Source organism: Mus caroli, chromosome 5, assembly GCF_900094665.2.
Source record: "Mus caroli chromosome 5, CAROLI_EIJ_v1.1, whole genome shotgun sequence".
Taxonomy (NCBI): Eukaryota; Metazoa; Chordata; class Mammalia; order Rodentia; family Muridae; genus Mus; species Mus caroli.
In genome coordinates this window covers 114549317-114573549 of record NC_034574.1, presented here as the reverse complement: position 1 = coordinate 114573549, position 24233 = coordinate 114549317, and the positions used below count along the sequence as shown (strand labels likewise).

The window sequence follows — 24233 nt, the reverse complement described above, 5'->3', positions numbered from 1 at the left end:
GGAGTCAGAACTTGCTGAACTTATTGTTAGTCTTTTAATGAGGGATATATTTTTGCTATTTCCTTTCCTTTCTCATTATTTCCTTTTCCTTTTGAATTTGCCTTTTCTCCCTTCTCCTTTTCTCTCTCTTTTTCACCCCTTTTCTTTCTTTTGCTTATGTGTTTCCTATCTTCCTCTGACATACTTTGTTGTTGTTCTGTGAGAATTTTCTGACCTGCCTTAACTGCTTCTATCAAACAAAAGCAGAGGCCAGAAATTACAAAAAACGAAACAAGGATAAGAGCTACCCACACTGGGTCCACGGACAAGAAAAACATATCCCCCCTTTTAACCGGGGATCAATTTGGGAGACTTACCGGTACCGCCGTTCCTCAGCTGAAGAGTTCTGAATCCACGAGATCCTCAGGTCCCTGTGCCGGCCACCAATTTGTTGCGCTCACCTCGTCCGGCAAGGAAAAACGCAACACGGTTGGATTCTTCTCAACAGCTTTATTGCAGGAATGCCTCGATGCTTCGGGAACCCCGGGCACCCAGGGAGGACTCCTTATATACACCCCAGCACAGGGAAAAGCTTTGTGTCCTCCTGGGATTGGTCAGTCTGCCGGCACCTTAATTTGCATGCACCCGCTCGGGAGGCGTTGGCGCCAGATTCAGGCTAGGGCCTGCGCAGTGGTCAGGCTGGACAGCAAGGACCACTTTGTCTGCTATTGAACTGATGGCTGAATTTTGTTCATTGTCACCACAATCCGCATGGGCTTGAGCCTATGGCCAGATACTTTCCTTTTAAAATGGGGTCGGGGTTGAGGTGAGGATATTGTAACTCTTTCCCCAGTTAAGTGATAAACCTTGGTGAGGAATTCTTTTCTATATTTTGTAGGGTTTTTGGAAAGAGATCTCCATGTTGTTTGGATCTGGCCCCTGTCCACAAGGCAGAACAGGATGTGTGCGTTCCGCTTACAACCTCTCAGGGTAAACGTGTGGGCTGGGGAGGATGTTGTCTGTGAGGGGTGGAGGGAGGAAGAAACCTGTGGGAGTCTAAGCCAGGGAAGTCAGGGAGAGGCAGTCAGGCAGTCGGTGACAGGGAGATGGGTTAGGGATGTACTGGGTGAGGTAGGTGGAGTTGGGGTGTGTTTGGGTGTCAGTAAATTGGACAAGATGAGGGTTCATAAGTGGGGTCAGAGAAAGTGGAAGAGGTCTGGGCAGTTCTGGGGGCTGGAAGAGGGAATCCGAGAAGAGGTTGATACTGTTGTAGCTTGTCAAAAGACCCTCACCCACAAAGACCATAGAGACCGCCATCATTACAAAATGCATGAGGATTTTACTTATCCAACATGTTGGGGAGCCCCCTCTCAGTATGCAGGCCGGAGGAGAGACCCAGAACACTTTGTATACCTTTGTAAGGGCTGGATATAGGCACCAGGGTAGTTTGGCTTATTTTAATTGGTGTAGCCTATAACCTTTTTAGACATTGGTTGATTTGTATAGGGTGACTCTCATTTTGTCTATCCTTGAAGTTTTTAGTGTGAGGTGTGGTAGGGGAATTGTTAATCTTGTTTTGGAAGCTCAGTAATTTTGACCATTAAAACTGTTTCTGCTGGGCAGTGGTGACGCACGCCTTTAATCCCAGCACTTGGGAGGCAGAGTCAGGCAAATTTCTGAGTTTGAGGCCAGTCTGTCTACAGCCAGGGCTACACAGAGAAACCCTGTCTCGACCAAAACAAAACAAAACAACAAACTATGTTTCTATATTTGTTTAGTCAGCCAGCTTTTTATCTGACTCTGTACTTGTCCTGCTAGTACAATTTTGAAAGTCCTTTTGAAGGGGGAAGGTACTGGGTAGTTTTGAATTTATTTTGGATATTACAATACAAGGAACATTTTGGGCAGAAAGGATGTCCTCAGAGGTAAAGCAAGCTAGTACACAGGAACTTCAGGCCATTTATCATGCTGTCTCCTAAAGCTGTCCGCGTCTAAGAGAACTTGAAAATCAAGAGTATCACGTTCAGGCCATGTGTTCTCATTGTCCAGTTTGTACTGGCCCCAGACGTCAGTTGGCAGGTGTACCAAAGGCCTGCTAGACCTAATGCCTTGAGGTTTGTTTTAAGGCAAACCAAAGGTGTGTCTTTATATATAAGCATCCATGGAACGGATATAGTGGACTCCATTAGGGGGCAAGATAATTGTGGGAGTCAATATGGTTACAAGTCATCACTAGAAAAATAAAAATAAATACACCCCTGAAAGAAAATGCTCCCAGAGAAACTAACTAGGTACTGACAGGCTTTTATTAAATCCACAGAAGGCACAGAGAGTGACCCCAGAGAGAGTCACAGAAGGCAGCATTATTAGGAGTGAGATAGGGGTAAGCTTAAGGTTAGCTGGTCAGACCTTGATTGATAACTTAGTTAGGGTTTCCATTGCTATGAAGAGACACCATGACCAAGACAACTCTTACACAGCAAACATTTCATTGGGGCTGCCTTACAGGTTCAGAGGTTTAGTCCATCATCATCATGGCAGGAAGCATGGTGGCAGACATGGTGGTGGAGAAGGAGTTGAAATTTCTACATCTTGATCCAAAGGCATCCAGGAGAAGACTGACTTCCAGGCAGCTAGGAAGAGGGTTTCAAAGCCTACCCCCACAGTGACACACTTCCTCCAACAAGGCCACACCTCCTGATAGTGCCACACCCTGAGCCAAGCCTAATCAAACCATCACAACTACAAGGAGGGACATTTCCAAATAATGTCGAGAGATATAATCCCACAAAGTTGTGTGGAAGACAGTAGGTTTTGTGTTTCCTAGAGGGTTGTCTATCTGAGGAATTGAAGCCTGTTACTATGTTGTAGGCACCCCAGTCAGCAGACCGAGAGAAGATGGTGTCGCTGATGTTAAGCTATGCCATTCCTGTCTTTTCAGTCATAAGAAATAAGGGCAGTTTTCTCTGGCTATTTCCCATGGACCTTGTATGTAGTAGAGGGCAGGGGAGGCTTAGGAATAACAAGCTCCTTTGGTTATGAAGAACACCCCACCTGAGTCACCTTGTGGTTGGTGAAGGCCTGCATGTGTTCCTGTAGTTAGAGAGACAGAGAAAAGCATGACCTGGAGGCCAGGAACAAAATTATGACAGCAAAAGAGCTTATTTGTGGCAGGAGCCAGGGAAGTTCCAGGAAGATGGCTAGCTATAGAGCTATACAAGAGTCTTTCTTGCCTCTCCTTTAGCTTTAACTCTAGTTTGACTGATCATGGTAGAAGCAGCATTCTTCCTGTGGAATGAGGCAGAGGCAACCCTTTTCTGTCATGATGAGATCCAGGCCTCTCAGGGAGTCCAGCTGGTCCTGGATTCAGACAATATTTGTGGGGAGTCAGGAAGTAACTTTGCTTTAGAGAGTCAGGAAGATCCTCTGACAACACTCTGAAATAGAATAGTGAGGTAGACAAGCTACCCATACTCTAGTCTACTCCTATAGTCATCCTGAGAACATTGAGAAGAGTGACCATCTGCATAACCCAATGATATTGGATCAACTGTGTGGAGGGGAGACAGGTATCAGTCCGTTGGAACCGTCTGGGTGGATGTGACCAAGGGTACAGGTACCTGTCCAGTTGGTGGGCAAGTGTTATGTCCAGTTTGCGAGACCCCCTAAGAGACCACCAGGGACCACAACTCCGATGTAAGGACATGAGAGTCTTTATTTGAGTTTAGACTCCGGTCACAACCCTCCCTACGAACAGGGAAAATGACACTCAGTTCTAGGGGCTTAGGGTTTATATAGGGAAAATTTGCCAGCTTGGGCTTTCAAGCCTTTGCCTTACATGATTGGGTAAATGGGTAAAAGAATGTTAACCTTCAAACTGATAGTGTTTATTGAAACAACAAGGAGAGATCACACATCTGAAAAGGGGGCATCTTGATCTGGGAATGATTAGCTAATTCTGTTATCAGAATCAGTTTTTCCTGTTGTTGTAAGCTGTTATATCTATTTTTGACTACTGGGAAAACTTGGTGGTCTCTTTCCCAGAGCCCAAGGGTGGGGGCCATATCATTCCAAGAACAGAAGACAGCAGCTTTCCCCAAGGTTTCCCCAAGGACGACAGCTTAAAATAGACTTTAGAGAAAAAAGATGGAATCTTTCTTGCTACTTTTTGCCTCTTCATAAGCAGGAGATAAGTTGACAGTCCACAAAGAAAAAGGAATGGAGGAGAGTGGGGAGAGGAAAACATTTACTTTCTGTTCGCTTTTTCTCCAGCTGAGGGCTGGGAAGGCAATTCCCATACTGAGGGAGAGGGACTGAGACTGAATACGTCCTGTGCTAGTACAGTGCGAAGGGGAAGAGGATAGCTAGGGGTCAGGGCGGGGGGGCGTTGGGAGAAATGTAGTTGTGCAAGAACAGTTAAAAAGATGAGGTTTCTGCTGGGCACTGGTGCTGCACATCTTTAATCCCAGCACTCATGAGGCAGAGGCAGGCAGATCTCTGAGTGTGATGCCAGCTTGGTCTACAGCCGAGAATGCACCATGTCAGAAGCCATCTAGGAAAGGCTATGACACACAAGTGAGTTTTCTGGAGGTGGCCCACCATTGTGCATGGCTACAGTGGGTGTGCTCCGAGAGGCAAGGCCCCCCAGAGACTTCATCCCAGGATTGCTTCCAGCTGATCTGCCTTTCCCGCCACTATTACATAACTTAATGATTTCCTGGGTATTTATCTACTCTGTTGGGCAGATTTCCTACTGAATCAATATGCTGTTTAAAGGAATTGATGATTTCATAATTCCTGATAATGATTTTGTAGAACTCCTAAATGGACATAAATAGTCTCAAGCCCCCCTATAGAATAAAAGCCATAAATAGAGGTCTGTGTACCTTCTTGTGTCATGAGCTAAAAGAACTAGGAAAAGAAGAAAACAGGCTTGGAACAAATTTATGATCAAGGAAAACATTCTTTCTAGGTTAGGAATGAGGTCACTATCTGCTAATTAAAGCTCCCAGACAGGGATTTGGCAATGTACTGTAGGTGCAAGGACAGAAAATAAATGATGGACTGCTCGGTCTATCTATACAAGACTTCAAAGTAATAAGACCCAAGGCAGGTGATTTGTCTCTTGACAAAACTGTGCTAACTTGTGACATAAAAACTATTGTCTTAAACTTTAAATGAACTTGAGGAGCTAAAAAATAGATAAGGAATGTTCAGTTAGGTACTAGTCTTAATGGAAAGACGTGTAAACAATTCTACTGTAACTCCCTAAACCTTATCGACCTATGATATGAACTACTGCCTTAAACTTACTATGAACTTATGGGATGTAAAAATGCTTAAAAAACCATGTGACCAATTATCCTGAGAAAGGATAAAAACTAAGAACCACAGAGTGGTGGTGTAAACCTTCTGTGCTTCGTCCACTGTGTTTGTGTGCCTGAATTTCTTTTCTTTTTTTTCTCTCTGGTTCACAAAGCGTTAAGGAACTCAGAGCCTCTCACCTGGCCAGCTGAGAGGTCCCTGAGTCAAAGACTAAAGAGCCTGAAGTAACTAAGTTTCTTTTCTTAATCCCCTGCTACTATCAGCAGGAATTAGCTGCCAGAAGCCAGATTTTGGCCCCAGAATAGCAAGAGAGTTAAATTGCCATATGCCATTAGTCTCTAGCCCCAGAGCAGTAAGAGAGAGTTAATGGCCTGAGGTCATCATTCTCTGGATCACCTATCTGTGCCTTGCCTCAGTACTTGACTGTTGGGTCTGGTCCCCTCAACAGAGAGAAACCCTGTTTTGGAAAAACAACAACAAAAGAGGCTTCTGGGGTGTTCTCAGAGCAGGGCCTGTGAGTAGAACGCCTTTATGTGAAGAAAAGAAAAGCCAAGGCTTTGATAGTAGAGGGCCCTGTGACATGAACTGGGGAGTAGACAGGGAGTGTCTACTATTACCGGGAGGACAGTCCTGTTGACAAGGTTAATTCAGTGGTGATGAGGGTATGTTATTTTAACCGTGGCTGGAACGAGAGGGCAGGGGCAGGGAGTCTACAGAGGCTGCCTTGGTGGAGATGGCTGAAGAGCAGTTGTCTGATTGTAGTTGGCATGAAAGAAGTCAGACCAGGCCATCATCCGATAGGAGTGGACAGGTGCTGGTTGCCCTCCAAGGGCAGTCCACTCCCCAGTGTCCTGGCTGTTTGCAATGCAGGCAAAGTCCTGCCAGGATCTTGAAGAGTGGATGTTATATGAGCTGGTGTGGCAGAAGGACTCTGTTCTAGGGGTTAGAGGCAATCCTGAGTGACAGGGACTGTAGCAAGGAACAGGCTTCAAACATTTCCACATGCCCGTAGACCCCACGTAAAGGGTAGAAGCCATCTCTTTCCTCTTCCTCTCCCTCGGGAAGAGTCTGCCTCTTGCCAATAAATACAATCCCATCTTTTGAAGGTCAGGCTTCTCTCTCTTTCCCACTTCCTGTCCCTTTGAACTACCTCAGAATTTTTTAAAAAAGATTTATTTATTTATTTTTGTTTGTGAGTACACTGTCACTGTCTTCAGACATAACAGAACCTCATCAGATCTCATGACAGATGGTTGTGAGCCACCATGTGGTTGCTGGGAATTGAATTCAGGACCTCTGGAAGAGCAGATGGTGCCCTTGACCACTGAGCCATCTCTCTATCCCTGCCTCAGAAATCTTCACAGCACAGAAACTCAGAAAGGGAATCCAGGGTCCATTAGTGACTTGAGCCCTCCCACAAATATACCTCCCTTGTTAATATGTGGTGCAGTGGGGAGACAGTTAGCCTATAGCTGCTGGCAAAGGGTAACTGTGTGTACTGGCTATTTTTGTGTCAACTTGACACAGCTGGAGTTATCACAGAGAAAGGAGCTTCAGTTGAGGAAATGCCTCCATGAGATCCAACTGTAAGGCATTTTCTCAATTAGTGATCAAGGGGGAAAGGCCCCTTGTGGGTGGGACCATCCCTGGGCTGGTAGTCTTGGGTTCTATAAGAGAGTAGGCTGAGCAAGCCAAGGGAGGNAAGCCAGTAAAGAACATCCCTCCATGGCCTCTGCATCAGCTCCTGCTTTCTGACCTGCTTGAGTTCCAGTCCTGACTTCCTTTGGTGATGAACAGCAGTATGGAAGTGTAAGCCGAATAAACCCTTTCTTCCCCAACTTGCTTCTTGGTCATGATGTTTGTGCAGGAATAGAAACCCTGACTAAGACACTGTGAGAGCTGTAGTCATGGGAGCATCAGAGCTTTGTAGTACAGCCCAAACAGCAGTACCTGCAAGGACCCTCATGAACTTCCCTTGATCTCCTCAGCTTGCTGGTCCCATGCCCTAGGGTGGCCTGTAAGGGCCACATCTCTTTGAGGCGTCTTTCTCATTTTTCAGTTTTGCTCTGACAGTCTGAACCTAAGAGGAGGCCAACTCGCCATTCAACTGGATCATGTATCTAACACAGCCAAAGCATTCAGACAAGATAACCTGAGGGTCCTAACTCCAAGGCAACCTGGTTACATCTGTGAGGGCCCTTCCATCTTTGAGACTGGCTCAAAGGCTCCAGTGGCTTTCCACTGGCAGTGGGATCATTTGCTGGTGTTCTGGGAACTCTTCATTGGCCTGTGTAGTGGCTATTCCTGGTTGTCAGTGTGAATGAACTGCAATCCAGAACTGGAGGGATCACCTGTGATCCTGATCTTGAGGCTGGGAGATACAAGTTTCTGACCTGGACCTTGCCATGGAGATCTTGAGGCATAGTGGCTTATGAAACCCAGGAGACTAAGGCAAGGTCTCTGAGTTCACAGTCATCTGGGACAAAGCAAGCCCCAGATCCAGGTGTGGTGGTACACAACTTTAGTCTGGGCCACCCCTTCTACTGGAGACCTGCATAAGGATATTGGAAGAAGGAGGATTCTCTCTTTCTCTCTCTCTCTTTCTTCTTCTTCATCTGCTTGCCTTGTGGGACTAAGCGCCTGCTAGATCCTTGGACTTCCATTCACAGCTGCTGCTGACCATTGTTGGGGGTTGGACTACAGACTGTAAGTCATTAACAAATTCCCTTACTATATAGAGACTGCCCATAAGTTCTGTGACTCTAGAGAACCCTGACTGATACAGCCTGCTTGACTTGGTTGACAGAAAGCTCTAGGAACTTTTCCTGTACTTTTTCCCGTACCTTGACCCCTGGGAATGTGCGAGACTGGGGTTGCTCACTCTCCCTTTGAAGCACGTTTATTGTGAGCAAGAATGTAGACACAGGTAGTTGGTATAGCAAGGTATGTTGTATTAGGCTGCTCACCTGTATGACATATTAGCAAAAGGTCAGGTGCAGTCTCTAATAGTGGACTCTGATTCAAGGGTCAGGATCCTGGGGAAGACTGTCCAGCTGCAGGGCCAATCAAGGTCTCTCCAGATGTGCAGAGCATTGCTCTTGTCTCTGTTTAAGTACTGTCCAGTGGAGGCCATGGGGTTCTAGGGCTGTGTCTAGTTATCTTGGGTGATGTCACTGGGTTCTGGTTATCAGGTGCAGCACTGGGTGTAGTGGAGTTCCTAACTAAGCTATTTTTTTTTTTTCAGGTTTACCGGCTTTTTTTTTTTCTTTCTTTTAACTATGTTCATTACATTTGGTTAATAGAAAATCTGAGGGATACCCCTGGGTGACTCAATTTAACCCATGTTTTTACCTTGGTTGCACGCCTGCCATGGGTTCCAAACTGTCCATTCCAAAGGACATACCATTAGCCTGGCTGAAGGCTAATCTAAAAGAGCTCTCTATTGGGGAGACCTCAAGACACTAACTTGCTCAGCTCTTGGTCCCAATCTAGCCTCCATGCACATTGGACAAAGGCCACTGCTGGCCAAAACTTGGAAGTTTTGATTTTAATATCTAAATTGATTTAGATAACTTCACGAAACGAAATGGGGAGTGGCCTGAGGCCTCTCACCCCATATTTCTGCATTCTTAACACCCTTACTATATAGGCTCCTCGAAGCCAGCTTTTTCCTCTGGTAGAGAAGTCCAACTTCCAGGAGGAGGACTGTGCCCCCTGCTGTGCGCACTAGTAAACACAGTCCTGACTGTTAAGAGGTCAGGCTCCCATCTCTCTTTTGCTCCCTGTCTGTTCCTTTGAGCTGCCTCAGAAATCTAACAGAAAGGACGTGTACTAAACTCCTTTGTGTATACTCTCGTCTCTTATGACTCTCTCATGGATAAGCTTCCATTTAAGCAATCGTTAATAAAACCTTCAAGCCCGGCGGTGGTGGCACACGCCTTTAATCCCAGCATTTGGGAGGCAGAGGCAGGCGGATTTCGGAGTTCGAGGCCAGCCTGGTCTACAGANTGAGTTCCGGGACAGCCAGGGTTACACAGAGAAACCCTATCTCGAAAAATCAATCAATCAATCAATCAATCACTCAACCAAACCTTCAATTCTGCTTCATAAACTGGACGAGCACGATCAGGTTGGTTCCCACACAGCCAGATTTCTGTACGTCCGACGTTACCCTCCCAGTTCCCAGCCAACTCCTTGGCTGCAGCCACAGGTTTCGCTCAAAACACAGACACCCGGCAGCGGACTCCCGCGCATGCGCCCTCCCTGCATTCCGCTTCTCTTTCGGCAGGCAAGCCCTCGCGCCGTCTAACGTCATTCACCCAGCGCCACGTCAGTGGAAGGCCCGGGGGCCTGTGCTGCGTGCGGCGCGCCCCGGGGACGACCCGGCTGGCGCCTGCACATCCACCGCGCGGCTCGGGAAAGCCTCGGAAAGGCCGGCGGATGCCGGCGAGGGGCGCGCGGGGCTGGGTGGTCGTAGAGCCCCGCGGCAGCATGGCTGGCGTGAGGCTGCAGAGGGTGCGGCGCGGGCGGGCGGGCGGCGGACTGCCCGGCGCAGGCGTCCCGGCGATGTGTGGCGCTGGAGCGACAGTGGGAGCGGCGGCGGCGGCGGCAGCGGCGGCGGGCTCGGCTTCGGCTTCGCTACGGTGCTGGTGCCGGCGGCGGGGAAGGCGGAGGCGGCGGCGCAGGCTTCTCAGGAGCTGGCGAACCCGGGCCTAAGCGGCGGCCCCGCCAAAGCCCCGCACGGCGCTCCAGGCCGGGCCCCTCCCCGCCTCGCCCTGCCCCGGGAGCCTGCCTCCCCGGCCGGGGATGAGGCCGGGAAGCGGCTGCGCGGGGCCCAGCACAAAGGCTTGTCCCCAGGGGCCGCCGCCGCTGCCGCCGCCACCACCGCCGCCACCAGCTTAGAGCCGCCTGCGGAAGCCGAGCCGGCACCCGGGCCTTCATCCCCTCCGCTCCCCAGGGGCGGTCGCTGCCCGTCTCCCCGTGCTCCGAGCCCTTTGCTTCCTCGGCTGCCAGGGGACGGGACAGCCGCGCAGCCTCCGCCGCTTCGGGCTGTGGGAGCCCAGCGGAGCATGTCGGAGGACAGCGACATGGAGAAAGCCATCAAGGTAAGCGGGAGATGCAACCCGTCCCCTGCTTTGTCCCGCGATTCCGCTCATCGTGGGCCTTGGGAAATCGAGAGAATTTGAATGGGAGGCAGAGGTTGTAGTTCCTAGAATCTAGTTCGGGTTTCGGCCTCCCGGGGAAGGGGACCGCATTTGAAGGCCCAGAGTGTTGGCTTGTGTAGGGTGGAGTCTCCGATTCCCTCTAGCCTCCTTGGTTGATGCAATTCGTACTCAGCTAGAACGAAGTTGAGTAGTGTGGAGATACTTCATATGAGTGGGATTTAAGAGGGCTTCTTAGGACTCTCATGTTTCCATCACCTCCAACTGCGTCCATTTGCATCTTAGTGACCCACTGCGACACTTGGCAGTGGCTCTGACCCCTCCTGATGGTTCTGAACCAAGCCTGTTTGAGACCTTCAACTTCAGGAGTTGCTTTACCTTTGCCCAAAACCTGCTCTTTGGCTTTTCCCTCCTCTGTGCGTTCATTTCCTTCTGTTCTCTTGTCTACTCTCAAGAATCAAGAGTTTATTTCTGAGGAGTTTAAAGCGCCCCGTATTCTAAAACGACCCAAACGGGACTGGGAATATAGCCAGCTGGTAGAGTACTCACCATGCATGAACCCTTGGGTTTGATCCCTTGCACTGCATAAAACTGGCACGGTGAGGGGTCACCTCCCACCCCTCACACGGGAGGATCAGTAGTTGAGGATCCCAGCCAATGCTGTGATTTAATATCTGGCTCGGAAGAGGAGCCTCAGCCCAAGCCTGGTGACCAGAGAGAGTAAGATCCTTAGACCCACATGGCTGGAGAGCACCAACTCCGGCAAGTTGCCCTCTCATCTTCGGAGACCCCCCCCCCCCCAAAAAAAAAATGAAATAAAAAGTTCAAGGTTGTCTTTGGCCACAAAGAGTTAAGAGGTCAAACTCTTTTCTGTTTTTTTGTTTTGTTTTGTTTCCGAGACAGGGTTTCTCTGTGTAGCCCTGGCTGTCCTGGAACTCACTCTGTAGACCAGGCTGGCCTCAAATTCAAAGATCCATCAGCCTCTGTCTCCCTGAGTGCTGGGATTAAAGGTATTTGCTGCCGCCCCGCCACCACCACCTACTAAAGTCGACTTTGTTTAGAGTATTTTTAAATTTAAAGTGACAGCTTTGTTTTGTGTCAACATTCTTCATGTTTTTCTGTGTATTTGACAATTTCATACATTTAGTCTTCATTGATTTTGTTTCACCATTGAAAATAATGTATATTTGCTGGGCTATGATGGCATGTACTTGAGGCCAGGAGTTCAAGGTTAGCCTAAGCAACACAGTGAGTTGCCATAACAAAAACAGATCAACAAAACAAAAAAGAAATGAAATGTCCTTAGTTTTGACTCAGTATCAATATTGTTCTTTTAGTCTTTAAATGTATTATACATTTTAAGTGTCTGTGTGTCTGTGTGTCTGTGTGTACATGTACACACATGGAAATTGGTTCTTCTTCCATCATGTGGGTTCCAAGGATCCAACTCCGATTGGCTACTGAATCCTCTTTGGGCATATTTAAAAAAAAAAAAAAAAAAAGGAAAAAAAAAAAAAAAAAAAGGAAACAAAAATCCCGAACTTTTTCTGGGGAGTGCTGGAGAGATGGCTCAGTGATTAAGAGGATGTATTGCTTTTGTAGAGGGCTCCAGTTTGGTTCTTAGAGGTCACATTAGGTGGCTCACAGTCACAGTAGTCTATAACTCTAGCTCTAAGGGATCTGACACCTTCTTCTGGCCTCCAGAGCGCACACGTAATTAAAATCAAATAGATAAGACAAGGGGAAACATACCATTAAGCTAAGCTCTTAGGAAGCAGAGGCCTGGAACTCTGTAAATTCAAGGCTATCTTGGTCTACATGGAGAGTTACAAGCCAGCCTGGACTACATAGTGATACTTGTCTCAAAAAACAAAACAGAATCCATCATATCTTTGCAAAGCCTATCAATTTGTATCCAGTGCTCAGAGATAGTTGCTACTGATTCAGACCACCACCGCATAAGATGGTAAGTTGGGTTTTATATATCTAATAATTTTTGTTCAAAAATTGGACACTAGGTAACATAGTTACGCTGGACTTTCACTCTTCCCGGTATTTGTAGCTGCCTAGAATTAAAGGGAATTGTATTTTCCTTGTGCATGCTAATGTCAAATCAGGGCTGTTGTTCTTGGCCTCTGAGTAAGTTAGCTTCTGATGTGGGCTGAGACTATCCAGTGTTTTGAACTCCTGAGGCTTTTACCCCCTGCCATTCAACCCCTGTGGTTCTGGAGTCCTTTCTGAATGGAGTTGACTTGCAAAGTCACTTCTGGCCTTAGATTTTCCCTGGCCTCTCATTCTCTCCAGTCCATTTATCAGTTTTGTGGAGAGCTCACTTTGGCCTTATTCTTTGACTCTATGTAGCAGTTTGCCCTCTAAACCCATATAGTCTGCATTCCTGGCCAGGACTGTTCTCTGAGCTCAGCACAGCTGCCCCTTCTCTCACACATTTACCTGGTCTCACCTGTCCTGCCCCCCTTTTCTTCCCTGCCCCCTAGAGCACCAGCATTGTTACCTTTCACACAAGCTCTGGGGAGTTTAAAGTACCCTGTATTCTAAAATGACCCCAAACAACCCCACTGACTGTTTTGGGGGGTTTGGATGGAGGATGGAAGCTGGAGGAGCCAGGCTGTGTGCTGGCTTTTGACCTCACTTCTAGTGGGTATAAAAACAGACAGTTCTCAGTTTGTTTATACTGTTTGACAACTGACACTGTCTCACTGTGTAGCTCTGCCTGGTCTGGGACTCATGTAGATTCGGTTGCCTTGAATTTAGAGAAGTCTGCCTGCCTCTGCCTCTTGTGTGCTGGAAGGAGAGCAGAGAACCCTCATGGCTGACAATCTTGTTGTTTTTTGACATTTTTGTCTAACTTTAAATATATTTATGGAAAGCAGTTGCCTGCCTTTCACACTATGACTATGAAAATTCCCTGTTTTGTTATTGAGCCCCAGAGAATGTTGATGGCTTACCCAGGTAAAGATGAGTGGAGAAAGCATACTTGATCCACTCCATCGTGGACGTTGGGTTTTTTTGTTTTTGTTTTTTTTTAAATTAATTTATTTATTATATGTAAGTACACTGTAGCTGTCTTCAGACACCTCAGAAGAGAACATCAGATCTCATTACATCTCACTACAGATGGTTGTGAGCCACCATGTGGTTGCTGGGATTTGAACTCAGGGCCTTTGGAAGAGCAGTCAGTGCTCTTAACCTCTGAGCCATCTCTCCAGCCCCAGTTGGGTTGTTTTTAATTTCAACATTCTCAGGTGGTTGTAGTGGGTTGTCTCCAAGGACAAGTGGTCTAGGATGGGTGTAAAAGTGCCATTCTCCCTTCTGTGAAAGCAAGTGTCTGACCCCATCTCTAATGTGGATGGAATACTCTGCTGTCAAGTAGACTATCATTCTTTTTTCTTAAGATTTATCTATTTATTTTATATATGTGAGTACATTGTAGCTGTACAGATAGTTGTGAGCCTTCATGTGGTTGTTGGGAATTGAAGTTTTAGGACCTTTGCTTGCTCCGGTCAATCCACTCGCTCAATCCCTGCTCGATCCGGCCGAAAGATTTATTTTTTATTATACATAAGTACACAGTACCTGTCTTCAGACGCACCAGAAGAGGGAGTCAGATCTCATTACCGGTGATTGTGAGCCACCATGTGGTTGCTGGGATTTGAAATCAGGACCATGGAAAGAGCAGTCAGTGCTTTTACCTGCTGAGCAATTTTGCCAGCCCAAACTATCATTCTTAATTTTTTTTTTAGATTTATTTATTAGTATAAGTTCACTGTAGCTGTCTTCAAACGCACCAGAAGAGGGTATCAGATCTCTTTATGGGTGGTTGTGAGCCACCATGTGGTTGCTGAGATTTGAACTCAGTACCTTTGGAAGAACAGTCGGTGCTCTTACCCATCTCACCAGCCCTATCATTCTTAATTTATTTATTATATGATAAGGCCTGAGAGTTCACTCTCCTCCTGTCTTAGTTAGGGTTTCATTGCTGTGAAGGGACACCATGACTATGGCAACTCTTAAAAGGACAACATTTAGTTGGGGCTGGCTTACAGGTTCTGAGGTTCAGTCCATTATCATCACGGCAGGAAGTAAGGTAGCGTCCAGACAGGCATGGTTCTGGAGGATGCGAGAGTTCTACATCTTCATCCAAAGGAAACCAGGAGCAGACTGTTATCCAGGCAGCTAGGAAGAGGGTTTCAAAGCCAACCCCTACAGTGACAGTTCCCCTAAAAAGGCCATATCTCCTAATAGTGCCACTCCCTGGGCCAAGCACCACACTCTCCCATCCATACACGTTGAACAGTTTGAAGGATGTAAGCTTCTACAGATAACTGACACAGTTTCTGGACTCTCAGAAATTACACTCGATTGTCATTTGTAGTGAAGACATGTTCTGCCACTTGTTTAAAGTCCTAATGTCTGTCCCATACACTGTCTATAAAGCATCATTTGTCTACTTAAATAGACCACTCAGGCGGGTTACTTATCTAGTTTCCCTTTATTCTCGAACCTATGTTATTGGGAGGTAGTGGTTGGGAGGCAGTGGCAGTCATGTAGACAAGTGTACGATTATAAAGCCTGCAGACTGCCTTAGGAGGGGAGGTGCTGACCCATGGCTGTCCTGCCTCTGCCTAATAATCTAGCTTAACAGTAGAGTTATCTCTGCCCCTCCTATTCATTTTCTTCTTTTTAATAGGAGACCTCCATTTTAGAAGAATATAGTATCAATTGGACTCAGAAACTGGGAGCCGGAATTAGTGGTCCAGTTAGGTAAGCCAGTGTTGAGAAGTAGGTATGTTGTTCTGGAAACAGACATGGGAAAATGCCTTGCGCTACAGGCCTGGGATGCGCCCTAAGAATTGGCCTGAGTTTAAACTGTAGAGTTTTTGTTTGTTTTTTTGGACTTGTTTTAGTGTCAGCTTTTGTGTGTATTGAACACACATACCACTGAGCTCCAGCAACGGGTGTTCACTTTATTCACCTGTTTGTTGCGTTGTTATGAGTGGGTGTGTGGAGGTCAAAGGGATGACTTTCAGCGGGTGGTTCTCTCCCTCTGTGTGGGTCCTGGGGATCTCACTGGCCCTTTTGTAAAGGCTTTTGGTTAGTGGGTTTTTTGGGGGGGGGTTGGGTTTTTTTTGTTTGTTTGTTTTGTTTTGTTTTTGTTTTTTGAGACAGGGTTTCTCTGTGTATCTCTGACTGTCCTGGAACTCACTTTGTAGATCAAGCTGGTCTCAAACTCAGAAATCCTCCTGCCTCTGCCTCCCGAGTGCTGGGATTAAAGGCATGCGCCACCACTGCCCCGCTTTTTGTTACTGTTTATAGCTAGAAACAGCTAAGCAGCAAAGTCACATCATCTGTAGTATTTATGGGTTAATTTTAAGATGTTAAGATATTGGACCAATGAGATGGGTTGTTGGGTAGAGGTTCTCGTTTACCATTTTGATGGCCTGATTTTGATCTCTGAGTCCATTGATAATACTGGAAGGGGAGAGCTGATCCCTGCAGGTTCCTCTGTGACCTCCATATGCATATCCATACACACAGAAAATGAATTTAAATGCAAATTTAAAAAGATAAAAGGTGGGGCTAGAGAGATGGGTTAGAGGTTAAGAGCATTAGTTGCTCTTGCAGAGGACCCAGGTTCGATTCCTAGCACCTATAAGGGGGCTCACAGCCACTGGAACTCCTCTTCCAGGGCTCTGATGACTTTTACTGATCTCCACTGGGGACAGGTGGTGAACAAACCTACATGCAGCACAACAGTCATACGATATAAAGAAGTAAGAAATAAGAGTGTGGGCCATTTTGAGAGGCTGTCATTTCTTCAGTACTTTGGTAGTAGGCTGACATTACCTGCTGAGGATGAGACTCTGGTAAGGGGCGGTGGCTGAGGAGAGGAAGAGGCGACTCCTTTGCCACCCGCTGCTCTAGGGGAAGGCGTTTGTATTCATTTCCTGTGCGTCTGAGATGGGCTCTGTCAGGCCATGCTGTCCTGGCCTTGCCATGGAGATCCAGACTGGCATTGGGACTTCTTTTTAAACCTAGAGTCTGTGTGAAGAAATCTACTCAAGAACGGTTTGCACTGAAAATTCTTCTCGATCGTCCAAAAGCTAGAAATGAGGTATGTTCCTTTATTGGCTTACACACACACACACACACACACACACACACACAGAGAGAGAGAGAGAGAGAGAGAGAGAGAGAGAGAGAGAGAGAGAGAGAGAGAGAAAGAGAGAGAGAGAGAGAGTATGCAGGCCTGAGACAGCATTGGATGCCTCAGCGCTCCAGGCAGTGTGAGCTCTGGGGCTGAGGTGTGGTCTTCTGGAAGAGCAGGGAACACTTGTAACCACTTAGCTGTCTGTCCTGCCCTTGTTTAAATGTTTTTAGAGCCTAAGAATATATATGTATTTACAGTTAAGGGAGGCAGATCCCTGGAAAATAAAGAGATGCATAAAGCAGCTCTCCTCACATCACCATTATCAAGCGCTCTATTGATATGGAGAGCTAGCAGACCGTCTTTAGTCACCTCACGAATTTTTTTTAAATTAGTAGCAGTAATTTGTGAAATACAGTGAGTTATGTATGTTTTCATTTGTTACCAGAGGGTGTAGTAAATGTGTTGTACGGTTTTATTTGTTCGGAGAAGGCTGAGGAGATGGTCTGGACAGGGAAACACTTGGGTCGTCGTATTCTGGGTGATGAGGATTTCTACAGAAAGTGGCCTTTCCTTTTGGACTTAGCATGGTCAGGTTTTTTAGCATGGGGTGTTTGTGGGGAAAATGATGGCATTTCTTTTGCACATGCATGTTTCCTGTGTTCTCTTTAAGGTGCGCCTGCACATGATGTGTGCCACACACCCCAACATAGTTGAGATTATTGAAGTGTTTGCTAACAGTGTACAGTTCCCTCATGAGTCCAGCCCCAGGTAAGACTGGACAGGGCCATCACCATGTGCCCACGGAAGTCACACTTGCAGACGTGCACTCTTTTCTTGCCCTGCCCTTCCCTATCTGTCTCTCTTGTGTTGTAAAAGCTGAATTCTGTACCCAGTGCCTGGGCTCTCGTCACCGAGCTCTCGGCAGTCGCCCCTGGGGAATCTTATTTCATTTGCTCCATTCCTCCACCATTATTTTGATTATTTTCTCTTTTCAAAAAATGTTTAAGGGCTTGAGGATTATAGATTAGTGATGGAGTGTTTGCCAAGCGTACCTAAGGCCCTGGATTTATTCTCTAATGCCGTGTGTGTGTGTGTGTGTGTGTGTGTGTGTATGTGTGTGTGTGTGTGTGTGCGCGCGCGCGCGCATGTGTGTGTGTAGTTAAAAAGAAAATAAAACATTAAAGAGCCAGGTATAGTTGGTGCATGTCTATAATCCTAGCCCTTGAGAAGCTGAGGCAGGAGGATCATGCATTGCAGTCTAGCCTGGTCTACATAGTAAAACTATGTTCTAAATAAATAAATAGGAATTAAAATAGATTCTATTTCAAATCAGCAAGAAGGGCCTAACTGTCATTCCAGCATTCCAGGTCAAGTCTTAGAAGTAATGCAGCAGAGATGCCCCCTGCTTGCCCTGACTTGCCTTCTGAAAGAAGAAACCATGATCACTCTTTCAGTTTGGGAAGTCCCTTAGGTGGAGACTGAGCTGGGAACCCTGTCATTGCAGTGTGGCAGGCAGCAAGCAAGGCACCTCCTCCCTTGCACTCAGAACCTTAAAGAGCAGAGCTAGTGTAAGTGCAGTCTGCAGTCTGTGAGGCCAGTGTCTCAGGCTGCGGGAAATGCACATGGGAAAGGGGGTGCAGAAGCTGTGCTGGTAAAGCCAGTGGGAAGTCGATTGTGGTTCCCAAGTGTGCTCTGATGCTGAAAGCATTTGGATGCAAGCAGAAGCATTCATAGTCCTAGGGACTAGGAGCCAGAAGTTCGTGTTTGTTTGTTTTTTTTTTTTTCTTTTTCTTCCTTTTTACATTTTAGTTGAGAATATGAGAGTCATTGCACTTAGTTAGTGGCTAGCTTACCCTGGACACAGTGGCTGCATATTTTGTGGATGAGGTCACTTTAGGTCAGTGTTTGATGCTTCAGGGTTTTCCTTTTCCTTTTTTCTTTCTTCTTTCTTTCTTTTTTTTTTAACTTAACAAAATCAAATGCTTTCAAACAGGGCTCGACTCTTAATTGTAATGGAGATGATGGAAGGGGGAGAGCTATTTCACAGAATCAGCCAGCACCGGCACTTTACAGAGAAGCAAGCCAGCCAAGTAACAAAGCAGGCAAGTTGACCCCAACCCGACCCGGGTACCAGCCAAACTGCGACTACCTTGTAAAGCAGTACAATTGCATTGTGGGAAGGGAAGCTTAAAGAAAAGCTCCATTTGACCTCTCATTGCCTGCTTTGTTATAATCAGAAAGGAAGGACATCTTCCTAAAAGTGCCACTGACCCTTTATACTTTGGGAGGGAGGACTGGATTTTTAATTGCTTGTCACCTTTCCCAAGGGTGCTCTGAGAGTTTCCCCCACCGTCTTAACTGTGGACAGCTGTGGGCCGGTAGCATTTGATGCTGTTGCTATCACCTAAAAGACCTTTAGGATCAACTTGTTCTCAGGAATTTGTACCTAAGATGTTTCTTGCATGAATCACCCATCATTTCTGTGGGTTTGTGATAGTGAGTGATTCTTGGTTATATTGTATTTTATTTACTGTAGAAACATTCTATGTCCCATACAATTCCCTCATAGAGGGGACAGGCCTGTCTTCATACCAAGCAAGTAGACCATAGGAAAGCATGAGGCCACAACAGTTAGCATTGTGAGAAAGCTCGTCAGAGTGTCCACCTCCATTCTCTAGTGTCTCTGGATCCCTCCGTTCTGGTTGACTAGGGTTAACCACTGTGTGAGGTGCTGAGAAGAATCACAAGAGTTGAGGAACTATTTAACTTTTAAATTACACCATTCATTTTTCAACATTAAGACTAAAGGATGAGATGTGACCATCTGTAAAATAAAAGCTGTCTCAGTCTACACAGACAGATGCATTTTCGTGAGATAGGAAGTCAAGCTGGCTGGTTGGAAGGTATTGCCTGCCATTCAGCTCCTTAGGGTGCAGATATCTGGAGGAGCAGCCCTGGGGTCACAGCAGGGGTCCACTGGGAAGCCCTTCTTATTGTGGACTGCTGCCTGTGGGACCCCACAGTACTTGTCACAGCACAGGTAAAGGAGTGGCCAGGCCTCTTACAGGATGTGTCCACCGCTTTATTCTGATAGAGGATCCTTTGTAGTCATGCCTGTTCAGAAAATGTAGGTTATAGTTAAACTAAGGCCAATGTATTTGTGTTTTTTGGTGTCCCAAGTCTTTCTTAGTTTTTCTTGTGTACGCAACACTAGCCACAGTTGTAACTGACTTAACCCCTGAGCTCTCACACTAGGGGTGTTAGAGATGGTGCTTTTCTAAGAGGTGGCTGGTCCACTGTGCCCTTTTCCAGATAGCCCTGGCTCTACAGCACTGTCACTTGCTAAACATTGCGCACAGAGACCTCAAGCCTGAAAATCTGCTTTTCAAGGATAACTCTCTGGTGAGAACGACTGCTTTTCCTCATTTGATGCTGTCACTTTGTTTTGTTTTGTTCAGTTTCTGTTTTTTAAAGATAGGGTCTGTCTATCCCAGGCCAGCCTTGAACTTATTCTGTAGCTGAAGATATCCTCGAACTTCTGATCTCCTGCCTCCACCTCCTTTTGAGTGTTGGGATTCCAGGTATGCATCACCAGATTCAGTTTATGTGACTGTGGGGATTGAATCCAGTACTTCGCACCCAGTAGGCCAGCACTGTGCCAACTGATGTACATCCTCAGGCTGGTTTAATTTTTGTCATACCAGGCTGGCCTGGAACCCATGTAAACTAGGTTGGCCTAAAACTGCCTTTGCTTCCTGAGTGCTGGGATTGCAGGTGTGTGCTTCCTGCTGCTGTACTGAGCCCGTGCACAGGAGGTTTAGGCATGTGCTTCTAATACTTCAGCGTCCCACTCTTTCCTTGTTAGGGCCTCAAAACTGTTGCCACACCGGTGGCATGGGTGATTTGGATGGTACAGATACATCTGTGGGGCTTATGAACTTGCGTATTGTCTGGACAGTCTTTGGGGAGAGGCAGGAATTAACATGCTGTGACATAGTTCAGTTAGAGTTGCTGTTAGCCCTGATAGGCTGTGTTCTTTTCCTGGATTCCTGTCCATGTTCAGTATACTAGTCAGTTGCTCCAGTTGCCAGTCTTCAGAGTGAGGCTGGGTGGATGAGAGGAGGGCCAGCCTGTTAAGACTCTGAACTCAGAGCTGTGCTCACAAGTATATGTCGGGGCTGACCTCGTAGATTTGCTTCTCTCTTACTTTAGATTACTGATGCGTTTTATGTGTATGAGCAGTTTACCTGAAGGTGCATGCAGTACCTGGGAAGGCCAGAAGAGGGCATGGAATACTCTGGAACTAGAGTTACCGGTGGTTGTGAGCTGACGCATGGGTACTGGGACCCAAAGCCAAGCATTATGCAAGAGCAGGAAGTGCTCCTAGGTGCTGAGCACACTACAGCCCCTGCACTAAGGACAGCTTTCACATGCTTTTCCCAGGCCAGGTCTGAAACTCATGGTAATCCTCCTGCCCCAGAGTCCACAGTGCTAGGATTACAGGCATGAGCCACCACACCTAGCTTCCATAAAGTGTTTACTGACAGCTATGTGGTATTAACCCCAGTTTGTTTTCTTTCAGGACGCCCCAGTGAAATTATGTGATTTTGGGTTTGCTAAAGTTGACCAAGGTGATTTGATGACACCCCAGTTTACCCCTTACTATGTAGCACCTCAGGTAAGCCTGTTTTCTTCTTTGGTGTATTGCCAACTTGCCTGAACCCAACGCCCCAGCACCCCACTAGGTTTCTCTGTGTAGCTTTGGCTGAACTGGAACGAACTCGGTAGACCAGGTTGGCCTTGAATTTTGAGATGTGCCTGCCTCTGCCTCCCAAGTGCTGGGATTAAAAGGTGTGCGGCACCATTGCCAGGCTTGTGTTTCTAATGTTAATTTGGATAAAAAGACTGTTAGCTGGAGACAGTCCTCTCATAAGATACTGAGGGACCCTGCTCCCAGCCAATTCTGATTGGTAACAATAGCTGGGGAGAAAAGACATAGGTGGTGTTTAGGGTTCCTGGGTTTGGGAACATGAGGAAGGTTTCTCTGGGTAGCCCTGGCTGTCCTGGCTCATACTGTATAGACCAGGCTGTATATATAGCCTTGAACTCAGAGATCTGCTTGTCTCTGCTGGGATTAAAGACCTGAGCAACTACTACCCGGAGAGGGGGTTTTGTTTTTGAGACAGGGTCTCAATCATGTTCTGAAGCTATGTCCTCCCTGTGTATGCCAGGCTTGAGCTTAAAGGTGTGTGCCAACATAGCTGGCTGGACGTGTTAAATTGATGTTGAGTTATTTTTTTATTGTTGATTGCCAGTTCATCTTTAGCCTTCCTGTAGTCTGTCTCAAGCTGTGGGATGTTGGTGATGTGATTTCCAACAAACATTTGGTCCAACTCCTTTCTAGGTACTGGAAGCGCAGAGAAGGCACCAGAAGGAGAAGTCTGGCATCATACCTACCTCGCCAACACCCTACACTTACAACAAGGTAAAGGGAGAGGTGCTTAGCTTCTTCCCACTGTGAGATGTTCATGCTGCTGCTGCAGTTGGAATACAGCAAGTGACCTGGGATCCCAGTCTCTAATCTGATGAGATAGGAAGTTATCCTCTGATGACACTGAAGTGACATGGTTGGCAGTCATTTTAGACATAAAGGCCATTTTTGAGAAACTGAAACTCCAGAGCACATTGCTGTTGTATATTAACCATCCTTTGGTACTTTGTAAAATGCCAATTTGAAAAAGATAAAAAGGCACATTTTGAAGCAGCTGCTGTCTAATTTGAACACTGTCTTCTGAGCATAGCAAATGCTTTATGTGGTGCCCTCTGAATCTGCAGCCATGGACAAACATGCTGTGTGGAGGGAGGCCAGCATCTCTGGAAATGGATCTTGGAGTTGCTGACTAGATTTTAATGTGTGTTTTCTCTTTGGGCACTTCAAACTAGGTATCGGTGACACAGTGGCCTGGGACAGCTGCTGCTGTGGGTCCACACACTCCAGCCATGTGGCTTTGTTTAAGCCACCAAGCTGCACTTTTAGTGTGTGCGTGTGGGGAGAACGGGTCAATATAGGGATTCTCTATGTAGCCCTGGCTGTCCTGGAACTTGCTCTGGAGACCAGGTTGGCCTCAAACTTACAGAGATCACCTGCTTCTACCTCCCCCAAGTGCTGGGATTAAAGGTGTGCACTACTTTTGCCCAGCTTAAGCTGCACTTTGGGCAGGAGTATTCAGAGCCCCTGTGGAATGGCAGGTCAAGGGAACAATGCCAACAGTGATAGAGGAGGACACCAGACATCCTTTGGTTTCACATGCATAGTGCATAGGCATGTGCATACCCCACCCCCATAAGCACAGATACACATCACACAAGACTCACCAAAGCACTGTGATGCCGAGGGCTCACTGGGAGAATCCTTGCCTGCTGTACACTTGACCTGATGGAGCTTGTATGGTATGCAGCCTTTAGGACATGGGACTGCATACCCAGACCCATCTGAGTGAGCCAGGCGCAGTTGCTGGCAGTGGCTCCAGACAACTGCCTGCCTGTGTGGCCTCTCACCATGAGGCTCACCAGAACTGTTTTAGAGACAGGTGGTGTGAAATGTGACTCGTACCTCCGTGTCTTACATCCGGTGTTCTGGAGAGCGTTGAGAGAGGAATCTCCTGTTTGAGGCTTGTAGCTAGAGAAGTTCTGCTCTTACAGTGTTTTTTTTTTCTTCAGATAGTATTTTTTTTTAAAAAATTCAAATAAAATCTTTGAATTAGAATAGAGTAGGACAGACATGGTTGTCATGTGTCACCAGCAGAGTGTCTTTAGACCTCCAAATTTTGTCACATTACACCAACTTACATGTGCCCAGCAGTGGTTCTCTATCCTCCCTGGTCCACATTGACACAGTGCATACTCAAGTGCAAGCAGGCTTTTCTGCTCCAGGCTGGCCTCATTTGCATGAGAAATGTGCCTTGTTGGTGGCTAACAGGTGTCACTGTCCTTGTGAAGTTTGGTGATTTTAGCCTTTAGGTGTTGGGACACCTGAACCTTAATTTGAGACTCTTCTCTAATGGGAGTGATTATTTTCTATTTTGCTTTCAGAGTTGTGACTTGTGGTCCCTAGGGGTGATAATTTATGTGATGCTGTGCGGATATCCTCCTTTTTACTCCAAACACCATAGTCGAACTATCCCAAAGGATATGCGGAAAAAGATCATGACAGGAAGTTTTGAGTTCCCAGAAGAAGAGTGGAGCCAGATCTCAGAGATGGCTAAAGATGTTGTGAGGAAGTAAGTCTCCATGACTGTTAGACCCGGGTCTAAGTGACCAGCCTCCTGCCGTGTCCTTCTCCCCTTCCCTCCTCAACATCTCTCTTTTGTCATCTTGTTTTGTTTGGGTTTTGTTTTTGTTTTTGCTTTGAAATAGGATCTTGTTCTAGCTCTGGCTGGCCTAGAACTCACCGTGTGGTCGAGGCTGGACTGAGTGTTAGTATGCACACTCCATGCTAGCCTGTGTCTTCTCATCTATAAGCCAGCGTGGGTGGGGCTGATGCTAGGGTTTCAGGACAGGATCTTTGGCCTTTACTCCTTTTCTTTTTTTTTTTTTTT

At 46.7% G+C, this 24233-nt stretch overlaps 1 protein-coding gene across 3 annotated transcripts in view; it reads left to right on the top strand.

Annotated features, from left to right (window-relative positions):
* The first annotated feature begins 9651 nt into the window (after positions 1-9651).
* Mapkapk5 (MAPK activated protein kinase 5) overlaps positions 9652-24233 on the top strand; it is a 20536-nt gene continuing 5954 nt past the window's right edge. The window contains exons 1-9 of one of the 3 annotated variants that reach the window (XM_021162147.2): positions 9653-10409; positions 15175-15248; positions 16524-16599; positions 17306-17403; positions 18629-18737; positions 19948-20037; positions 21218-21313; positions 22040-22120; positions 23728-23915. In XM_021162147.2, coding sequence (XP_021017806.1) covers positions 10374-10409; positions 15175-15248; positions 16524-16599; positions 17306-17403; positions 18629-18737; positions 19948-20037; positions 21218-21313; positions 22040-22120; positions 23728-23915 — 848 coding nt within the window. In that variant the 5' untranslated portion in view covers positions 9653-10373. Of the gene's footprint in view, positions 10410-15174; positions 15249-16523; positions 16600-17305; positions 17404-18628; positions 18738-19947; positions 20038-21217; positions 21314-22039; positions 22121-23727; positions 23916-24233 lie in introns of all 3 variants that reach the window. The other 2 variants (XM_021162146.2, XM_029477752.1) reach the window with 2 other exon arrangements.